The sequence below is a fragment of the Schistocerca piceifrons genome, chromosome 7 (genome assembly GCF_021461385.2).
Source record: "Schistocerca piceifrons isolate TAMUIC-IGC-003096 chromosome 7, iqSchPice1.1, whole genome shotgun sequence".
NCBI lineage: Eukaryota > Metazoa > Arthropoda > Insecta > Orthoptera > Acrididae > Schistocerca > Schistocerca piceifrons.
The window spans coordinates 250829477-250850808 of NC_060144.1; the positions used below are offsets into that span (position 1 = coordinate 250829477).

Genomic DNA, 21332 nt, shown 5'->3' on the forward strand with positions numbered 1-21332 from the left:
GACAACTGTTTTGTAGGCCGCAAAAGAAAGTTTCAGGAATGAGGAAAATGAGATCAAAATTCAGTACGAAAGGACATCAGTTATAGTATTGGCTGATAGCATTACTTTTCACAGCGAGAGGAAGAACTGCTCGATCTGTTGAATCGAATGAGCAGTCTAATGATCACACACTGCTTGGTAGTAGCAGAAATGAGGCTATCGATAAGCTTAACATGAAAATTCGGGACCACGTATTAGAGGAAGTGAAGAAATTCTGTCGTCGTAGAAACAAAGTAAGCCATGAAGAACGAATCAGGGACGATACAAAAATCATAATTGTAAAAGCCGAGAGTACATTCCTGACCAAAAGAAATCTACTACAGTATAACATAGTCCTTTATGTGAGCAAGAAATTTTTCAGAATGTGCGTATGAAGCACAGCATTGCGTAGCAGCATTGCATAGCACAGCATGGTCTATGGGAGAATCAGAAAAGAAGAGAATCGAAACGAAGGAGATGTTGGCAATTATTCTGGCCACTTTGATAAAAAATGGAATCGGAAAGGACAAAAATTTGAGGAAAACACTGAAATGAAAGAACATAGGACACGTGTTACGAAACCAACAAATGATTGCCATAGTATTTGTGGAAACTGTGGAGGGTAAAAGCTGTAGGGAAAGAAGAGATTGGAATAGATATAAATAGCTGAGGACGCTGGATGCAAATGCGACTTGTAAGATGAGAGAAGAAAAAATTCTGAACGACTTTCGGTAAGCCGTCGTACAATTTGTTATAATTTCTCTGGTTTTCCGAATATAATCATTAAACGAGATTTGTTTCGACTACATTAGCGTGTTTCCTGACTTCGCTTGGGACGCATGCTCTAAATTGCAAAAATGAGCTTTTCCGTTTGCGTATGCCTCTCTGCTTGTAGTGGCTGCTACGGGCGTTTCTTGGACACCTCTGTAACGTCTCCGCTCAATAAACGCACCCGTTTTCTGTATCTTCTGCGTCCATTCCATGAATCCCACCTGTTAAGAGCTACAAATTGACGTTTAACATCCAAGAATCGGTCTATCAAGTGCTCTGTGAGGCACTCCCGTAGTTACGTTTCCTAGGGTTTTTCGACTTAATCTCCGATTGGTATCCGCTTTTCCTACAACTTACTTCGTATGATCGTTCTCCACAAAGTCGCTCTCGGCGGATAGTCATAGCTATAGTAAGATTTTGCTACTGGTTCCAGCAATGCACAGCCTGTAGTGCAATCGAATAGTGTTTTTTCTTTCCACATATTTATGACCAACTCATTTGAGTTCCACTGCCAGTACTTGCAACAACCTCGGGTGTTCAGTAGGTGTTCTTACACTTCTCTACAGCTTTCTGGCGTCCACCTCTATCATGCCAGATTGTCTGCGTGGGTGGATGGAGAAGAAGGTGATACTGCAAAAGTGCTGCACGAGGCGTGTGGCTTTCTTCAGTACTTCATATTTGTCAGCAAAATAGATCATAAACAAAACAATATTTTAGTACAGTATCAAAGAACTTATATCACGCTTTTAGGCCTCACTGTAGAGACGTGAAAACACTTACCAACGAAAACAATGTACAAATCCTGGACAGTGTTAACGTAAAAGGATTTGTCTTTTAAACGGGAATTACATTGCAGATCGACCGATTCCATGTGCAAGATGTACAGCGGCACTTCCAACTGAAATGGCGAATGGTCTCTAAAACAGCACAAAAACTGATTTGCAGTTTCATCGAGGGTGTGGAAATCTAGTCCTCTAATTAATTCCAAGCCACAGTGGATTATTCAAAATTCACATTTTCCTTAATGCCACCGAGTTTAGGGAAGTAGAAAGAGTTTCTACTTAGAGAAATGGGCAGTGTTTCTAGTTAGTAGTTGTCCCATCCAAAATGTGATTTTCCACTTCACCGATGAAATCAGAATCGTGTTGTTCCTCACCTTGCAATGCCTTACTGAGCGAAGTCTCAGTCAACTATATTTAAAATTGAAGGTTTCGAATCAAGTCCGAACTTTGTAATTTTTGATCTTACTTTTTTCTCTCATCAGAAATTCAATAATAGTAGGGGATCTAATCGAAAACTCGTTCCATGCATGTTTAATGACTTGTTGCAATATATAACGTCTCCATACTCTGCGTTCAGCTTCATCAGAATCTGTTGCAAATGACGATGTCATAATGTGTGCCACATCAGAAAATTTACTGTCTGCGCCACCAATTCTATCACGTGTTCCGGGCCTGCATATTTAATTCAAAGTTGTTCTTGATGCACAGCGCCATGAATCTCGTACAAGTCATCTATCGATCTTTATAATTTTTAGCTCTTTCACGTCAAGTAAATCTTCTACATGGAGTTGTAATGTGGCTTTTTTCGGTACTCGCCGATTATACTGTGTATAACAGGTACTGAGAGTTCTCGTCCTCTGTGGCTCCAATTCATTTGTAAACGATTGTGAAGATAGATAGCTGGAGTGTCTCCTTTTGCGCCAACAACCACTGGATCTATGAATTTTCTTTATACGATGACCAAACAGCGAAGGATAAACTGGAGTCACACCACGATTGTGCACAATAGGAGAAAGTCGTGCCGATCACCATAAGTCTCACAAAATGTTGGAGCAAAGAGTAGCATCGAACTGCTAAAAGAAATATCGCGCTATACCGAGAAGGACCGAACAAAACCCAGATGTACCGAGTAATGCCGAGACGGGCCGAGTTTTGGACTGCATGCCATCAGCACATTGTGTACCTATGAAAGTTTATCACGCCTTGGTCAACCTTGTGGTTAACACTTGCACAATCCGCAAACAACTTCACGGAGCTGCCTCTTACGATACTTCAGAGATCATCACCACCACCATCATCATCATCTGCATTCATGGATTAGCTCCGAGGAAGCTGTTCCGGATTCAGCATCTTAGCTTCAACGGTTCCGGTTCGATCTATGTTCCTTATCTCTGTGGTATACATAGCAAAACCTTTTTTCGGATTATGTTGTTGCATTCTGTCTACATGTTGTTCCTAGGTCTGCTTATCTGTGTCGACTGTTTCTCTTATTGCAAATATTTTAAGCTCATTGCTGACACAATTCTTTTCTTATGATGTCTTCTACTTTACATTCTTTAACTGATCTGAGGAATTTCAAGTATCTGTGGAACTTGGCATGTCTCCTTATATGCCACTGCTTTAATTATTGTCAGTTGTTGAAATCCGCAATAGGTAATAAGAGCGCACATTTATCCCAATGTTTACATTTATATGATGAGTGAAGCTGTTCTTGGAATGACTTGCACAGTGAAGTTATGTTTCCTCTCGCGGTACTCTGTTCCCCGATTATTATCGAGCCTCTGTCGGTGTGGGTAACCCATGGCCCGCGAAGTACCAACACGGACAATGTAATGTAACAGCCATGTAACGCCTGTGCAGATACTAAACAATAAAAGGTATGGTGCTTGTTCTAAGTCGTTATTGACGGTTCGTTGTGGTGGAAGATGGTCATTTTAAGCATATACTATCTTAAGCCACACCTTATTGCATATGACACCCAAAATTTTTTATTTCTATCTCTTATAATTAAAGAGATATGCAGTTTGAAAGACTATATACATTACTTTCGGATATCCTGTACAAAGACCTATTTCATTTTCCTCGTGACTGAACTGAGTGAGCTGGTTCGCAATACCACTGTTTGCGGAATACTTCTTGATTCCTATAATGAAGCTTTTCCTACTCCATAAAGCTTCCATATTTTATGACACAGATTGCCGTGTGCGTCAGGGTCTCTTACGAACCACTAATCATGTCAGAATTAGACACAATATAGTTCCCTTCGGTGAACTGGTTACGGGGCAGTGAGTGCAGAAGTTAACGTGAACTTAGTAATAAAATACACTGACGCAAAAAAATGTGCATCTGGAAAGACGACACAGTTGTGATCCGATGACGGCATATGTCACCAGAGGAATGGTAGATGTACTGATAATGGTTTCGAAATTGTCCGCCAACAGGTATCGTAGCAGCATAGCTACCAGATTGCCATCTGCGTCTACCGCCTAGTGGGGAATACTCACAGTCAGAAGGCTCAGTGTAAAGAAAGCAGGTGACCATGCCATGGAGTTGCACTCGTACTTCCTACAACCGAGAGAATTTGAAAGAGGCCAAATTGTCGCCCCCAGAGTGGCGGAATGATCCTTTAGGAGAACTGCTACACAAGTTGGACATGCTGCGCCAGTTGTGCAACGATGCTGGTATCAGTGGTCACGTCTTCATTCTCACACCCGTGGACGACGTTCTGGACGTTCGCGCCGCACGGACACAAGCCAGGATCGAAACCATTATCAATACATCTACCATTCCTCAGGTGACATATGCCGTCATCGGATCACAACTGTGTCGTCTTTCCAGATGCACATTTTTTTCCGTCCGTGTATTTTATTACCAAGTTCACGTTAACTTCTGCGCTCACTGCCCCGTAACCAGTTCACCGAAGGGAACTATATTCTGTCTAATTCTGACATGATTATTGCAACGAGATTAGTGGCAGATCATACAGCTGCCACAACACAGATAAGAGTGCTTATGAGCCCAGACGTGTCAACACCAGCTGTTGCGAACCGATTACTAGCAGTGGACTACGCCGACTTCTAGCCCGTCTTCCATCGAGCCACAGCATCGATGGGCACGGCTCGACTCGTTCCGCCAGAGAGTGACTTGTAATGGCGTGTCGTGGTCTTCAGCGATGAAAGCAGATTCTGCCTGCACACAAGTGATGGTCGTTTGTGCGTTCGACGTAGATCCACTGAGGGCTGTCTCGTAGAGACAATGGCATCACCCCAAGCGTTGTGGTCTGGAGTACTATAAGCTACAAACCTCGTTCAGATTTGTTGTTTGTGGATGGGATGCTAACCAGTGGTTGGTAATTGTAAATGTTGTTAGACCCGTTATTTTGTCGTTCTTGCAACAGGAAGGTGCTGCTCGCGCACACACTGCCCTTTCGACTTAACGTGCTGTGCAACAAGTGCAGCAACTTCCCTAGCCACCACATTCTCCGGACTTCTCTCCAATCGAACGCATGTGTGATGCGATGGGACGTGAAGAGGCTCTTGCAACCCGTCAGCCAACAACTGGTATACAATTACGTGAACTGGTCGAGCAGGTGTGACATTAGGTATCCCACGATAATATCCCCTCTGTATGATCGACGAGATGCCACAGTCAGCTTGTGCAGTGTCGCCCGTGGAAGTTAAACTGCGTACTAATATTGGTGTTTCAGCATGGGTCGATAAGTGGTACCTCAGAACCGCTTGTGCTAGTGATCTATAAAAGTAATCATTTTATGTACTCCGTATACAGTGCTGCAACAATAAATCTTGAGTGAGTTGGAAACTTCTTACAAGGTGTACAAATTTCTTTTCTTTCCAGCAGTAAACTAAGAAGAAACCATGGGTAACAGTAGAAACACAGTTGGTCGGTGAAAGAAGGAAGTACCAAAATGTTCTTGGAAACTCAGGAATACAAAAGTATAAGTCATTTAGGAATGGGGATCGATGACCTAGCAGTTTGGTCAGTTCTCTCCGCCCCTCCTCCCCCCTCCCTTTATCAACCGACAAACCATTTAGGAACGAAATAAATTGTAAGTACGGGGAAACTAAGGCGAAATGGCTGCATGAAAAATATGAAGAATTCAGAAAAGAAATGATTGTTGTAAGGATTGTCTCAGCGAACAGAAAAGTTAACGGCCTTTTGTGAAATTAAATGGAAAGGTGGTAACATTAAGATACAATGGGATACCTACTGTTAAATGCAGGGGGGAGTGCGGATACGTGGAAGAAGTACACTGAAGGCCTCTATGAGGAAGAAGCCTCGTCTAATGACATGATAGAAGAAGAAATAGTAGTCGATAAAGAAGAGATAAGGGTTACAGTTTTAGAGTTAGAATTTAAAAGAGCTTTCGAAAACTAAAGATTAAATAAGGCAGAAAGGATAGATAACATTTCTAAAATCATTGTGCGGAAGTGGCAACAAAACGACTATTCACGTTGCTGTGTAGAATTTTTAAATCTGGCGATATAACATCTGACTTCCAGAACACCATAATCCACAGAATTACCAAGATTGCAAGAGCCGACAAGTGCGAGACTTACCGCACAATCAGCTTTACGGCTCATGCATCCAAGTTGCAGACAAGAATAATATACAGAAGAACGGAAAAGAAAACTGAAGATGTGTTAGATGACGATCAGTTTGACTACAAGAAAGGTAAAGGCACCAGAAAAGCAATTCTGACTTACCGTTGGATAATGAAGCAAGACTAAAGACAAATAAACACACTTTCGTAGGATTTATCGACCTGGAAGAAGCGATGGAAAGTGTAAAATGACATTAGATATTCGAAATTCTGAGAAAAATATGTTTAAGCTATAGGGAAAGCCGGGTAACATATGAGAGGGAACGATAATAGTGTAAGACCAAGAACAAAAAATGGTTCAAATGGTTCTGAGCACTATGGGACTTAACTTCTGAGGTCATCAGTCGCGTTGTTCCAGACTGAAAGGCCGAGAACCGCTCGGCCACTGCGGCCGGCACCAAGAACAAAGTGCTCGGATTGAAAAGATGTAAGAGAGGAATGTAGACTTTTGACCCAACTTTTCAATCTGTACGTCGAAGCAGAAATAACGGAAATATATAAAGGTTCAAGAATTTAATTAAAATTCACGATGAAAGGATATCAATGATAAGATTTGCTGATGACATTGCAGTGGAGAAAGTGAAGAAGAAATACAGCATCTGCTGAATGGAATGAACACTCTAATAAGTATAGAATGTGCATTGAGAGTAAACCGAAGAAAAATGGAAGTAATGAGGACTAGCAGAAATCACAACAGCAAGAAACTTAACATTAGAATTGGAGATTACAAGGTAGATGAAGTTAACGAGTTCTGCTTCATAGGCACCAAAACAACTCATGACGGACAGATCAGGAAGGACATAAAAGGCAAACTAGCACCAGCAAAAATATTAGTCCTAGCCAAGAGAAGCCTACTAGTACTACAGATACGAAGAAATTTCTGAGAATGTATATTTACAGCACAACATTGTACGGTTGTGAAACATGTACTATTGCAGAAGAGAAGCTGTTGAGCTACAGGAGAATGTTGAAAATTAGGTTGACTGATAAAGTAATGAAAGAGGAGGTTCTCCGTAGAGTCGGCGACAAAAGGAATATACGAAAAGCACTGACAAGACGAAGGGGCAGACTCGGTAGGAAAGGACTACGTGGAAAACACTGACGAGAAGAAGGGAGAGGATAGTAGGATATCAGTTCAGACACCACGGATTCGGTACTATGGCACTAGAGGGAGCTGTAGAGGGTAAGTACTGTACAGTAAGACAGAGATTGGAGTACATTCTGCAAATAATTATGAAGCTAAGCTAATAAGTTGCAAGTGCTGCTCTGAGACGAAGAGATTGGCACAGGAGAGGAACTGGTGGCGGGCCATGTTAAACCAGTCAAAAGACTAATGACTCAAACAAAAAAAGGACTTTAAACCATTGAATGTTCTTTACTTGTCTGTTGATACGTTCACAGAACTCTATTTCCAGTTTCATTAATAATTTCTCTTCCAGTATATACTGTCTTTTCAATTATTTCAGTTCACTGTTACGTCTTTCCACTCGTCTCTGTAATTGAGGTTGTCGTGAGCCATAGGTGGCAGTGACTATCGAGCCGTTTTCACTCGCTGTAGTTGGGAGTGATGTAACTATAGCTCCTGTCTCTAGGATTAGTTTAATTTGAATGGGAAAGGTGGAAACGTACATATTCTGATCTTCAGATGGGACACTAGAGAAATCTGTATCCATCGTTTTCTTGATCGATTCATGTCGCTATTCCATTTCAAAATTTCGTTAAGGTAGTGTCTCATCTCTTATTCTCTTTTTTTTTTTTTCTTTTTTCATATGTTTCTGCATTCAGTTATTTCAGCGTGGTTAGTAATAATAATACTAATAATGATAATAGCAATAATAATGACGACGATGATTATTCCGTTTGGCTCAACGGCTTGGTATAAGTCTCTGAGTCTACCCCAGGAGTCCTACCGCAGACGGGGTACCTGCAAATTTAACGTGGAATGCACACGAAGTGTCGTTTCCGGCGAATCATCGCATCGTTGAGAAGTGAAGGCTAATTTTAAGGCCAAATGAAATATTCCGTGGTCTGACCGGAATTCGATCTCGCGACTTTTCAGTTTCCACACACGTGCTGTACTAATACACCACGATAGTCGACATTTCATCATTCATAACGCTTAATTCTAAGTGTGCTGTCAGCTGTTTTACATATTGCTCGAAATGTCTGCAGTTTTCATCCATGTCATTACTGTAATCTTGAATCGTTCCACAGTTCAAACTTCTAAAATGTGACATCTGTCTTCTGTGTATCATTAACAGTACGTCTAGTCATTCGCGTTGTTATTTTTATTAACTACGGATTATGCCGTTTAACTCCTTGGCCTTGGCAAAATGCCTAATGACGACTCCAGAAAGCTTATTCGAGAAAGCAGTATAGTAACAGCGCATCATTTCAAGCCTGTTTATGCTACTGTTATAATTTCCAGTGGGAATTACAATCATCTGACCATCCTGTTTTTGATTTTCTGTGGATTTCCCAAATCATTTCACGTGAATGTAAACTGATGGCTTCCGCAACTCTTTCCCAGTTGTGCCTGTGACTCATATCTAACGACCTAGACAGCGAATAGATGTTAAAGTTCATTATTCCTTCGATTTTGTGAAGTTGGATCTACAACTGAAATGTAGTATGGTTTTTGTGGTGTCACCGCCAGACACCACACTTGCTAGGTGGTAGATTAAATCGGCCGCGGTCCATTTAGTACATGTCGGACCCGCGTGTCGCCACTGTGTAATCGCAGACCTAGCGCCACCACAAGGCAGGTCTCGTGATACGAACAAGCACTCGCCCCAGTTGGACGGACGACCTAGCTAGCGACTAGATGTACGAAGCCTTTCACTCTCATTAGCCGAGAGACAGAATAGCCTTCAGCTAAGTTAATGGCTACGAACTAGCAAGGCGCCATTAGCCTTACAGTGATTGTAATTAAAGTCTCCTGTGTATAGTCAAGAGCGATGTACCACAATGATTGATTAAAGATAAGTATTAATCCAGCTACGTACTTTTCTTCATAGCATTAATTACGTAGCCTGTTCCAGTACTTGACGCCCGTCGGCGTGTGTGTGTACGCGTGCCTTTCTTTCGGCTACCCGTCACTGTGGACTGGCTGCCTTGTCAGTCCACTTCAGTTTTAACGTTGTTTCTAGATGTAAATGCATGCTGTGTGGAGGCAGCCTAAAGTTGTTGTCAATTATGTGTTCCTCACTTACTGTTTCTAAGCAAGCTAAAAGTGTGAGATATCCTTTTTGCTCTCAACTGCTTTTGACAGTTTTTTCAAGGAGCTTGTACACAGTTTTTTCCTGGGATATTTTGTGACTATGTCGATTACACTCTGTCACACCACAAACTGTACTAAGTTAGATTTATGGGTTAAGTATTCTCGCAACAACTCTAACCAGTTTCTCAGTGACATTGTATCTCAAGATGTTCACACATAGGAAACTTTCGCAAACCGTCACTCTTGATTAGTGACATACATACATCCAAACAAATATTTAAGCGATCTGAAACTAGTACTTTATGTATCAATATTAACAGACTGCCTGTCAATTTCCACTTGAATATCTTTATCGATCCTGCACACTCAATAGACTTTTATTTATGAAAATACAGGTTTTTTTCAGTACGTTTCGCCGATTACATCTTATAGAAATATCAGCTAAACAACTAGGTAGGAAAATCGTCGAAAATGACTCTGTGTCTCAGTAGAAAACCACGGGAGACTACAACAGGAAGATGTTTTTATTTGATTCACTACGCTGCTGGTGCAAGAATCCGCCAGTGATTTGCACAGAGATGATACAAAAGACGCATTACACACCATAATGGTAGCGTATCCGTCAAAAAGAGTGGTAGATAAGGGATAAATGGCGTAACTGGAGCATAAACTATAATTGTTTCATGTATATTATCAATAAATTCCTTCAGAAAACAATACATATCATAATGAAATGAATTATCATTTCGTAGTTTTATCTTATTAGACTTACCCTGTCGCCAAAGTTCTCGAAGAGCACCCGCGCGTATTCGACAAAGTAGTCCGCTAGAATGGAATTTGGCCATCCGCCAATATACTGCAGCGCTTGAGGAAGATCCCAGTGATACATTGTCACCTGCAAGGGAAAGGTACATGGCCTACATTTATCTCTACGGCCTTGCGTCATCTTATTAACATACTGAATGTTGAGATGTGGCCAATAGAAGTGAAAAATACCCAAGTACTGGTAAAGTGAAGCTGAAGAGTGTCCAAGTATGCAAATCTAACAGCTGTCTAAAGACATTTATTGACAGAACTGGCCCAATCCCCGTGGCTTCGCTCGCGTATGCACTCGACAAATATATTGTGCACACTTCCTTCTACTCTGTGTCCACCACTCCCCCATCTCCCACATCATCGCCTCACGACCAATATATCTCTGTCCACCTCATCCTCCCACCTCCACAGCGGTTAGTTAGAAGTGCTCCATGTGACGAAAACCCCGAATGACTTTTTTTTTCATCTCTAGGAAAATGCAACGTTTTTCTAAGCCATCCGACTAGACGTATAACTTTCCTAATTTTGAATTATTCCATAGTGCTAACACTCTGTTATCCTTAAAGTATTTTCTAAGTTTTGCAGGCCGAACCCTTGGACACAGTACTATTAACAAACAGTTACATGACGGTCGAGAATCCGTTGTGGAACCTATATACACACATCAAAAAAGTTTTGCATCAGCTCGATTCTGTGACTTACGAAACTTGTACAGAAAATTGGAATTGATATCAACATAAACATCATTTTAGCTCTTTTTATTGTTCATAAAACCCACACATTGCATGTCGTACCACTATACAGAGACCTTCAGAGGTAGCGGTCCACGTTGTTGTACATACCGGTACCTCTAATACCCAGTATCCCGTCCTCTTGCATTGATGCATGCCTGTATTCGTCCTGACATACTACCCACAAGTTCATCAAGGTACTGTTGGTCCACTCCTCAAAGGCGATTTGGCATAGATCCCTCAGAGTGGTTGGGGGTCAGCCCTTTTCAATCCATCCCAGGCATGTTCAATAGGGTTTATGTCTGGAGAACATGCTTGCTGGCCACTCTAGTCCAGCGATGTCGTTATCCTGAAGAAAGTCATTCACAAGATGTGCACGATGAGGGAGCGAACTGTCGACCATGAAGACGAATCTCTCACCAATATGCTGCTGATATGGTTGCACTATCGGTCGGAGGATGGAATTCACGTAGAGTACAGCCGCTACGCCGTCATCCATGACCACTAGCAGCGTACGTCGACCCCACATACTGCCATCCGAAAACAGTAGGGAACCTAGACCTTGCTGCACTCGCTGGACAGTGTGTCTAAGTCATTCAGTCTGACCAGGTTGCCTCCAAACACGTCTCCAACGATTGTCTGGTTGAAGGCATATGTGACACTCATCGTTGAAGAGAATGTGATGCCAATCCTGAGCGGTCCATTCAGCATGGTGTTGGACCCATTTGTACCGCACTGCTTGGTATCGTGGTTGCAAAGATGGACCTCGCCATGGACGTCGGGAGTGAAGTTGTACACCACGCAGCCTATTGCGCACATTTTGAGTCGTAACACGACGTCCTGTGGCTGTACGAAAAGCATTATTCAATATGGTGGCGTTGCTGACAGTGTTCCTCTGAGCCATAATCCGTCGGTAACGGTCATCACCGGAGTAACCCTTGGGCGGCCTGAGCGAGGCATGTCATCGACAGTTCGTGTCTCTCTGTATCTCCCTCATGTCCGAACAACATCGGTTTGGTTCACTCCGAGACGCGTGGACATTTCCCTTGTTGAGAGCCCTTCATGGCACAAAGTAACAATGCGGATGCGATCGAACTGCGATATTGGCCGTCTAGGCACGAGCTGAGTACCTCCTTCCCGGTGCAATGACTGGAACTGATCGGCTGTCGGTCCTCCTCCGTCAAATAGACGCTGCTCATGCATGGTTCTTTACATCTTTTGGCGGGTTTAGTGACATCTCTAAACAGTCAAAGGGACTGTGTCTGTGATAAAATATCCACAGTCAATGCCTATCTTCAGGAGTTCTGGGAACCAGGGTGATGCAAAACTTTTTTTGATGTGTTTTGCAAGTAAATGTAGCTAGTAGTAAGCAACTCTGTTATCTTGTTTAATGATGCCTTTGGTCTAAAAGTACCATAAACAGATCCCATCACAACATAACTCGATTTCATCACAAAAAAGTGCATTTCAGTATTATTCAGTTGCACCACAAGCAAACATTCAAGGCATACTTCTAGGAAATGTTCGTTCTTACACTTCAAATCAGAGTATGTCTTCTCGCTCTGATATCACACTCAGTTTTTCAAAACAGTGTCAAATCAGGCATCATTTGATATTTTTCCTTCTTGATTAATGTTAAAAGAAACTGAACTACTCACCAGCGGCTGAATCTCATTTTCCAAAAGCAGATTGATGACATTGTTATAGTAGTCGATGCCTGCCTGGTTAATAACATCGGTATCCCCGTTTGGTAAAATTCGTGGCCATGATATGGAGAATCGGTACACGTTTGCCTAAAACAAAAGAAAAGTAAGGTGAAGTGTGTATTCTCAGACATCAGCAGAAACCTTTTCTTTTCTTAAATTTCATGAAATGCAGCACATTCAGCTGTCTATACTTTCTATATTCTTGCTACCAGTTTTGCTTTATAACCATCATATGAACGATTATACACAGTAGGAGTAAAAATAAGTAGGCGTTTTTATAGTTTTCCTGTTCACTCAGCATTTATTGCGGTAACAGTGCATATACAATACATGAAATGATTACAGATACAAATCAATAGCATAAGCAATTCTGTGCTGCCATTTATCGATCCATGCTGAAGCACCAGTGTTAGTACTTGGCCTATGTTCCACGGCACCAATGCGGGCGCCGACTCTGGCATGCAGTCGATCGAACTGATGGCGAATAATGCCCTGGGATACGTTATGCCAAGCCTGCTCGACCTGTTCACGTAGTTCTGTAGCCACCTAGCCAAGATGGCCACTGTGTCGTTAGTGGGTTAATGTACGCTCCGGTTGTAGTACGCAATTACGGTGGAAAACTGAATCCACTAACGTTGGCCTTTCGGTTAGAGAGTGTAGGTAGTGCCATCAGCACCACTGTGAGTGAGTGCGGCCTGTGCGGATGAAACTGTGGTCACGAAAGACGTGTAACAGTCGTTCTCCGTGGTCCGGGTCGTGGCGTGGCGCGTCGCTTCAGCTTGCGAAGCGTCAGCGAGCCTACATCAGCAACAGCAGCAGCAGCACTGTCATACCAACTAACATCGCCGGCTGCCAGTGACATCGGCTCTGCGGCGTCCCTGGCGTATGACGTTGGCGACTGCTGCGCGGGATTAGCCGTGCGGTCTAAAGCCGTCGGCACACGACCGTGCATCCGAACGTTGAGCGTCGGGAGTCTTTCCGAACGTGCAGAGCAATATCTGGCACGTCATATATTCTGAGCGTGCGTCTGAGCGTTGGCCAATGAGATGGCACAACGCCACCTACGTCACAAGCACGCCGTCTCCCTTCAGTACAGAGTTGTGAGGCGCCATATTGGCATTCATTTCAAGCTTATATGTATATATGCCGTTTCTGAGCACCAGCAAAGTGAGAATCACTGGGAAACCCGTTGTTAACTGCGTGATTCGTTCCAATAAAATAATTAGAAACATCGTATTCGTGGCAAAATAATTGTTGTAACTTGCGTATTATGAGAGTAGGCTATTTGAAGGCAGCGACACACTGAAGATCCACCCAAACGTATTGTTCTTGATACAATTTGTTATAATTAAATTTCAATTACTAACATATCTACAATTACGGTTTTCAGTACGGTGTAACATAATATGATCACATACAAAAGATGTGATCTTGATTTAGCGTAGTAAGTAGTGTCACTGCCCAGTATTGCGTTAATAGTTGGGCGGTGGTTCTCGTTTTAATTCTTTGAAATTTTGTTTCCTAACTTTCGCGTTTTTATTACGTTCTGATACTTTATTATTAGTTTAATATAAATATATACTATAATATTTGATGCTATGTAAATATAAGTTCAACTTCTTTGAGGGGTGACTGTTCGATTGGCTTAATCTACAGGACAGCTTGTGCTACTTCTATAAAGATATTTTGCTCCTTTTTCTTTTACGCTTCGTAATTCACATATTGCGTAGATTCTGCTACTGGGTAGGAAGAGTGATCAAGTAAGACTGACCTTGGGGTTTTACTAAAATGTGGGAATTATGAAATAATGTTTATCTTATGCGGAGAAGTATTCCAAATTTGTAACGCACTGGAACTTCTATAAGCCTGTGTCCTTACTGACTGGACATGGTACTTTCCTTTTCGTGGACGATGGTGGAAATGTGCGTTACGATAGAGTTAACGTGGGAATTTTACGCACGCCCGTTGAGTAAACAGTGTGATTTACGAACTAGAAATTTCTCTCAACTGCCGCTGGAGTGCGTTGCGACCGCGTATACCACATCGGGGCGCACGTACCGTATGCACAAGTCGCATCGTTCCTGAGCGTTCAGCAGCACGTTGAACTTGGCACGCTCAACGTTAACGTTCGGCAGAACGGTCCGTGTGCCGACGACATAAGACGCTGCAGTCATGAACTGTGCGGCTGGTCCCGGCGGAGGTTCGAGTCCTCCCTCGGGCATGGGTGTGTGTGTTTGTCCTTAGGATAATTTAGGTTAAGTAGTGTTTAAGCTTAGGGGCTGATGACCTTAGCGGTTAAGTCCCATAAGATTTCACACACACACGTTGGCGACTGCGGAAACAGCAGACGGTCAGCAGCAACGGCGTCGGCACGTGTGTGTGAGTAACAACAGGCAAGGTAGGCCGCGAAGCGTCATTCAGCCGGCGTGTTCCTAGGTTTGGCCCTGTGCTATCTGGTTTTACGCTATAGCCAAACTAGAAATAGACTGTCTTTTAGTGACTGCGAGAAACAATGACGGCGTGGTAATTTGTAACTATTTGGAGATTGTTTTAAGTAATGTAGCTGTTACCAATGTGCAGTAACAAACCTTCACAACAGAAACCTGGAGCGAGCTCTTAAAAATCTCACGTTGTGAAATACTTAGCACGTGTGCACTATGTTCCAAAACGATCAATAGCTCCTTGTTTGCGTAAACAACGCGAACACTAGGAGCAACGAAAATGACCAAAGCTGGCATCTGCAGCCGGGAACATCACCTATGTGAATGGTGCCCCCACCGAAGGCCGCAGGAACAGTCTAAACAGGCAGGTTAACACAAGGGACACCACGAAGATACTGCTGGGGGGATCTTACACCTAAACGAAGAACCATGGAGACGCGAATGACAGAGGCTGTAGAAGAGATACTAACAGAGCTACAGACAACACTTAAAGACAAGACAGTGTCATCGGCTATACCTGCACCAATTCAAAACAAAATATGGGTCTAGGCCAGGCGAAGCTTTATGGGCAGAATGAAGAAGTGCGAGCAGAAAATGCCAGGTTACGGAGAGAACTAGCCACCGCAAAATACCCTGATGCACTAGATAGCATACAACGTCTCGAGGCCGAAATAGCAGTACTAAAAACTGAAAATCACAAATTTCGTACAGAAACCAAACCTCCTGCTCTGTTATTTGTGACAGTCGCTGCAACAGTCAATGCAGGAAAACCAAACAAGCAAGGTAGAGGAACGAATTCTACAGACTACAGCATAACAAACCAGCGTACTGTTCTCCATATCTGAAAGTAACCAAAATGCAAGAACAATGGGAGACCTTAAATCCAAGTCAGGACAAAATTAAGGTCAAAGCAACCAGAACGACAGCCAATACAGTAATTTTGGAAACAGAAACTCTAGAAGACAAAAGAAAGTTTTGGAAAAACGAAAAATCTGAAATATATCAGGTGTGAGGAACCGCGCTAATTGCTAGCAATCTTGGCAGTGCATAATGTTCCTACAACATTATCAGATGATGACAGTACGAAATTAAGCTTAGCAACCGCATGTCTAAAGAACAATTCACAGAAGAGATAACGGTGAAGTTCAAAACTGGTCCAAGGGAAAAACCAACGGTAAATACCGTAATTGATGTCAGCCCAAGAGATCGCCAGCAGTTATTACAAAAGGGGCACAGTCAACATCCAGTTAGAATCACTTAGTGTTAAAGAGTTTGTGGCGGTTCATAAATGCTTTAACTGTTGGGAATATGGTCACCCAACAAAACTGTGTGACAGAGAGGAAGTGTGCTGTAAATGGTGCAAAGCCTGGTCACAAAAAGTCTGACTGCACAGAATATATCACTGTAGGCTGCAGACCGTACAAACACCTCAACAGAACATGCAATAAATTCAGGGGACCAGATTCCTCTGCGAACAGGCAAATGTATGAGAGACAAATAGAGAGAACCGGCCTTTGCTCACTATAAAATGTTTAAAAATATAAAAGAATACGAAACGGACGGAGCAAGATCCCACCTCGCCGTTACTAAAACATTTCAGAGCAGCTGTGGGAGGAAATACAAGTCATCCTCCACGAAAAGAAGAGCGTGGAGGCGCGCATTAGCCCGGAGACAACACTTAGGGCTGTCACGAACGACAGCCTCTCAGCACAATGAAGAGTCGCGTTTCCTTATGAGTACCATCGTATGAGAAAAATATTTTCGCATCAGAGATTACATTGATGATGCATGCACGCATTGAGCCATGGGCTATTTCGTAGCTATGCAAATCAAACACGAACTCTGAAACGTCCCCTTAGAACAATTATACATGACTGTGCAACTGACACACAGTATTTTTAGAGCAACGCAATCTGACTTTCAAAAATTCCTACAAAAGAATGGCCCTGACTAACATTAACCTATACCTTTCACAAATCACTTACCTCACAAAAATCTTCGTTACTCGAACTACTGCAATACAGCGAGCGCCACTACTGCCAGCTAAATACAAGATTCAAACTACGGAGGGCACTAACTACTGATAGGCATAGTTAGCAAACGAAAGATTTTAATAGAGAACAAACAATGTATTTACCTTAATAGTGTTGAAAAATCATAATATACATAGCAGTTCATTACATCCAGTCTTACAAATTTCAAAACTCCGCCGTTTCTCTCCCCACATCCACCACAGCTGGCGGCTCACCTCAAACTGCGCAACGCTACGCGCTGTTAACATCCAACTGCCCAACACTACAAAGGCAGACAACAATGCAAACAAGCCACAGACTGCACACAGCACAGCCAGTGATTTTCATACAGAGCGCTACGTAACATTGCCAATAAAAAAACCTACACAGCCTACTTACAACTCTTTCACTGGGCAAAATTCCAATTCGTAACACAGTTAAGAACTGAGGTACTAGAAGTAGATGATATAAGTATTAATGAAGCAACACATAGCAATCTACACAACACAGAGAGACAAAACAAAAGTAATATGCATCCGAGTCACACACAGAATGACATACGGCGCCATAGTAGTACACACGCAACACATCCGCATCATAATGAGAAAGATCAAATAAGTCAAAGGAATACACAGGCAGAAAACAAAAAAAAGAATATGACACGAGAAAATGTGAGAACAGAATAGAACCAATACGTTTTACATAAGGAAGTAGCATACACAGCCCAGGTACACTAAAGACAGTAAACGAAAACGACCAACAGACCACACAACATACCTCAACACTCAAAGTAAACACAAATGCTATCAATGAAGATAACAAGATCTCAAAAACACCAAAAAGCAAAACAAACCTGGCACAAGAAGGAAAGGTAAACACAGCCACTATAGGAATACAAGGAGATACCATACAACTAACATCAAATACACTCACGGGCAGGGAGAAATACACGACTCAGAGATTTGCATACCACGGACGGAAACGCAACGAGAAACAAAGTATCAAGTAATAAAGACGATAAACAAACTACAACAGACAACAGCGAGTTAATCTATGAAGAAGTTGAAAGTAACCCATCTCCTAGTAGATTAAAAATAAAGATATTTTCCAAAGAGCACTACGAAATATCCAGAAGGGGTAAAATATGTTATCCAACCACTGAACAAACACATAGAATGATACTCCGAACTGTAGAGTGGCACATAAGATAGGTACGTAAATTAGTGAAATCAATGTAAAGTGAAGTAGAAATTAGAAAATAAATGAAAAACTTAGTTTAGAAAAGTACACACTGGCAAACAATGGACAAAGCAGCAGTGGCAACGGCCGGCGCTTGAAGTCAGGACGTTCAGGAGAGAAGCGGAAACTGTCGATTCAGCCGTCAGGGCATCGCCCAACCAGCTCACTTCAAGAAGATTCTCAGAGAAGCTTTTCAACGTAACAGAAGAAGCCATCGCCATCCCCACATAAGCGGAAGCTGTCGATTCAGCCGTCAGGGCATCGCCCGACCCGCTCACGTGTTTCTCAGTTGTCGTCACATGTGATCAAAGGCCCTCGCCTACATTTCAAGAGCCAATGACCGACGTTAAGAAGATTCTTCGAGAAGCTTTTCAACGTGACAGAAGAGGCAATGGCCGTGAAGTCGTTCACCTCCAGTGAACTGAAGTGAATAAATACACGAGACGCAGTGGGCCCGACAAGAGTAGCAATAGTTTTCAGTCAGTTTCGGTGCTGAAGACCGTCGTGCAAGAAGAGACTACATCATACACAGACGCACCAAGTCCGCCGCTGTAATGGAATAGCAAGCAGCAGCCTCGGCGCCAGAAGACAAAAGTTAAAAGATATTTGAAGACTGGTTTTTACGTGCCCCGGTGACTCGTGAGGACGGGAAGGAGACGGCCTCACATCAGCAGTCACCTGTGAGATGGGATGAAGATCTGACGGCCGAAGACTCGCAAGCGGAAGTCCGTTGTTCGAGTTCGGGACACTGGCCTTCCCCCGCCGCGCCGCTCCGCTGGCCGACGCACAACACACGCGGCCGCTTAGAGAAGAGAAACACTGGAACGCCGCATCCAAGGCATCACCATCCGATGCACGACTTCGCTCTCAATAATTAAACGGGCCACCGCACGAGGCGCGTCTCCAGTCAACTGGGCGAAACGGAGACACGAGATACACACCGCCACGCGTAGTCAGACGCCGCCGCTGCAGCAGCAGAAGGCTTCGCAAACGACACAGCTGCCGCTCTCCGAGCCAGAAGATCCAGTAAGGAAACAGTTGTACAAAACTTGCAATAAAAGTTATCTTATGTAAAACTGCTGTTTCATACTACATCATACCCGAGCCAAGGAAGAGCCCACCCTGCCCACATGTTGTTAAGAGAGAAAAATTAATTTATTTAGTATTTTCACCCTGACATAATGCTTTAGAATTAAATGCCCATTGCATTAATGCTCATCCTTATAATTGACTAGCATCAAAAGAGAAAACCCAGTTACATTTACTGTCAAAAGTGTTACAGAACGGCAAATCTCCCGACAGACCACTGCATCTTAATCAAGCTCCTGGGACGGGCATGCTCAAGAAGGAGTGAAGGAATAGACTGGAAACGAATTCACAAGGATTTTGTAAGGGCATATGGGCGTGTTTACTACGACCCTAAAGAGACGGAACAAAAAGGCTGCGGCTATACAAAAGATGCACCAACAACATGGAACTTATTCAATAAAATTGCACGAGAATAGCCTTTGTGGGGACAGAGCTAATTAAATTAATAGAGGAAGAAGAAGCTGAGGTAATTTGCCAACAGGAACCATACATGCGCAGTGGGAAAATAGCTGGCATTCCTAGGCAACGTTGACCAGACACCGGAAAGAACTCATGAGACAAAAGACGACACTATCAAAGGTCAAAAAGGGCACGAGAACGGTAAATTAAGCTCCAAATCTATCGCGACACTAAAGACAGGAATAAAACTGAACTTAACAAGACAAGACAGGAGCACTGGGACAACTTTGTGCGGACTCAGTTGGAAAATAGTATTACTTTTGAATGCATTACGGGAACAGCAGTGATCAATGTCTTGTAAATAATTACTATTAAAACCAGTGGTTTTAATAGTAATTATGGAAAATAGTATTTGGGGAGAAACGTACAAACTGCTGACTGACAAAATCAAATCACCACTGGCACTGAGATATCCAGACGGCTTCACTACGCAAGGCTGGAGAAGCTCTGCAGAATATCTTCTCCGAAAACTTCTTCCGGAAGATGATCAAACTGAGGACCAACAACATCACATCAATCCCTGCCGACTAATTGAAATTAACTACGCTACTAATCAAGTAGTCATCCCTTTCACTCAGGAGGAAGTTTCCCTGGAAATTAACAAACTCAAACCCAAAAAAGCCCCAGTGCCCGACGGAATTCACCAAGAAACTGTCGGGAATGCAGCTCTGCGGATCATACCTTTTCTGACTGAATTACTGATGACGCCTTACATCAACACAAGATACACACAACATGTAAATCTGCAGATACAGTAATCACCAAGAACACTGAGGACACATACCAGACGGATCGGAAGACATACAAACCAATTTGCTTGATAAACACGTTGGTTAAGGTTCAGGGGAGACGGCTGTGCGACAGATTCCAGTCCCATAAACAGCTCTTCGGCCTTAATCCCCACCAGTTCGTGGTTAGATCACAAAAATCTATAGAATCCGCCATTAACAAGGCACTGCAAAGAATACAAACGTCACAAGACAAATATGTACTTGCGATTCTAATCGATACAACCGGCGCCTTTGACAGCCTCTGGTGGTCTGCACTATTTGCAAGATTTAGGGAAACAAAGATACCCACACCGTTATATTACAGTCTCCCAGGCTAGTGCAACAATAGAGTTATAGAATGGCACGCACGCCAACAAAGAGTCGTCAAAAGAATTACGAAAGGCTGCCCACAGGACTCAATATACGATCCCATATTCTAGGACATCGCTTTAGAGCCTCTTTGAAGCACTCTTGATGTGGACGGACAAGACGGTAACAGGAGTAATTTCGTATGCAGATCCGTAATGGTAATTACATCGGCCAGTTCAAGAACAAATCTAGAACTAAAGGCAACACAGACAGTGCAAGAAGTAAGTAATTGACGCAATAACAATAAACTTCACATAGCAGTCAACAAAACTGCTTACCTAGAGTTAA

General features: G+C 42.8%; 1 protein-coding gene across 1 annotated transcript in view; it reads right to left on the reverse strand.

Annotated features, from left to right (window-relative positions):
• The window catches only part of LOC124805601 (myrosinase 1-like), a gene marked incomplete at its 5' end in the record, with an annotated part of 126735 nt that overhangs the window by 77647 nt on the left and 27756 nt on the right, over positions 1–21332 (reverse strand). The window contains 2 exons of the mRNA XM_047266168.1: positions 10185–10307; positions 12618–12752. Of these exons, the coding sequence (XP_047122124.1) occupies positions 10185–10307; positions 12618–12752 (258 nt within the window). The remainder of the gene's footprint in view (positions 1–10184; positions 10308–12617; positions 12753–21332) is intronic.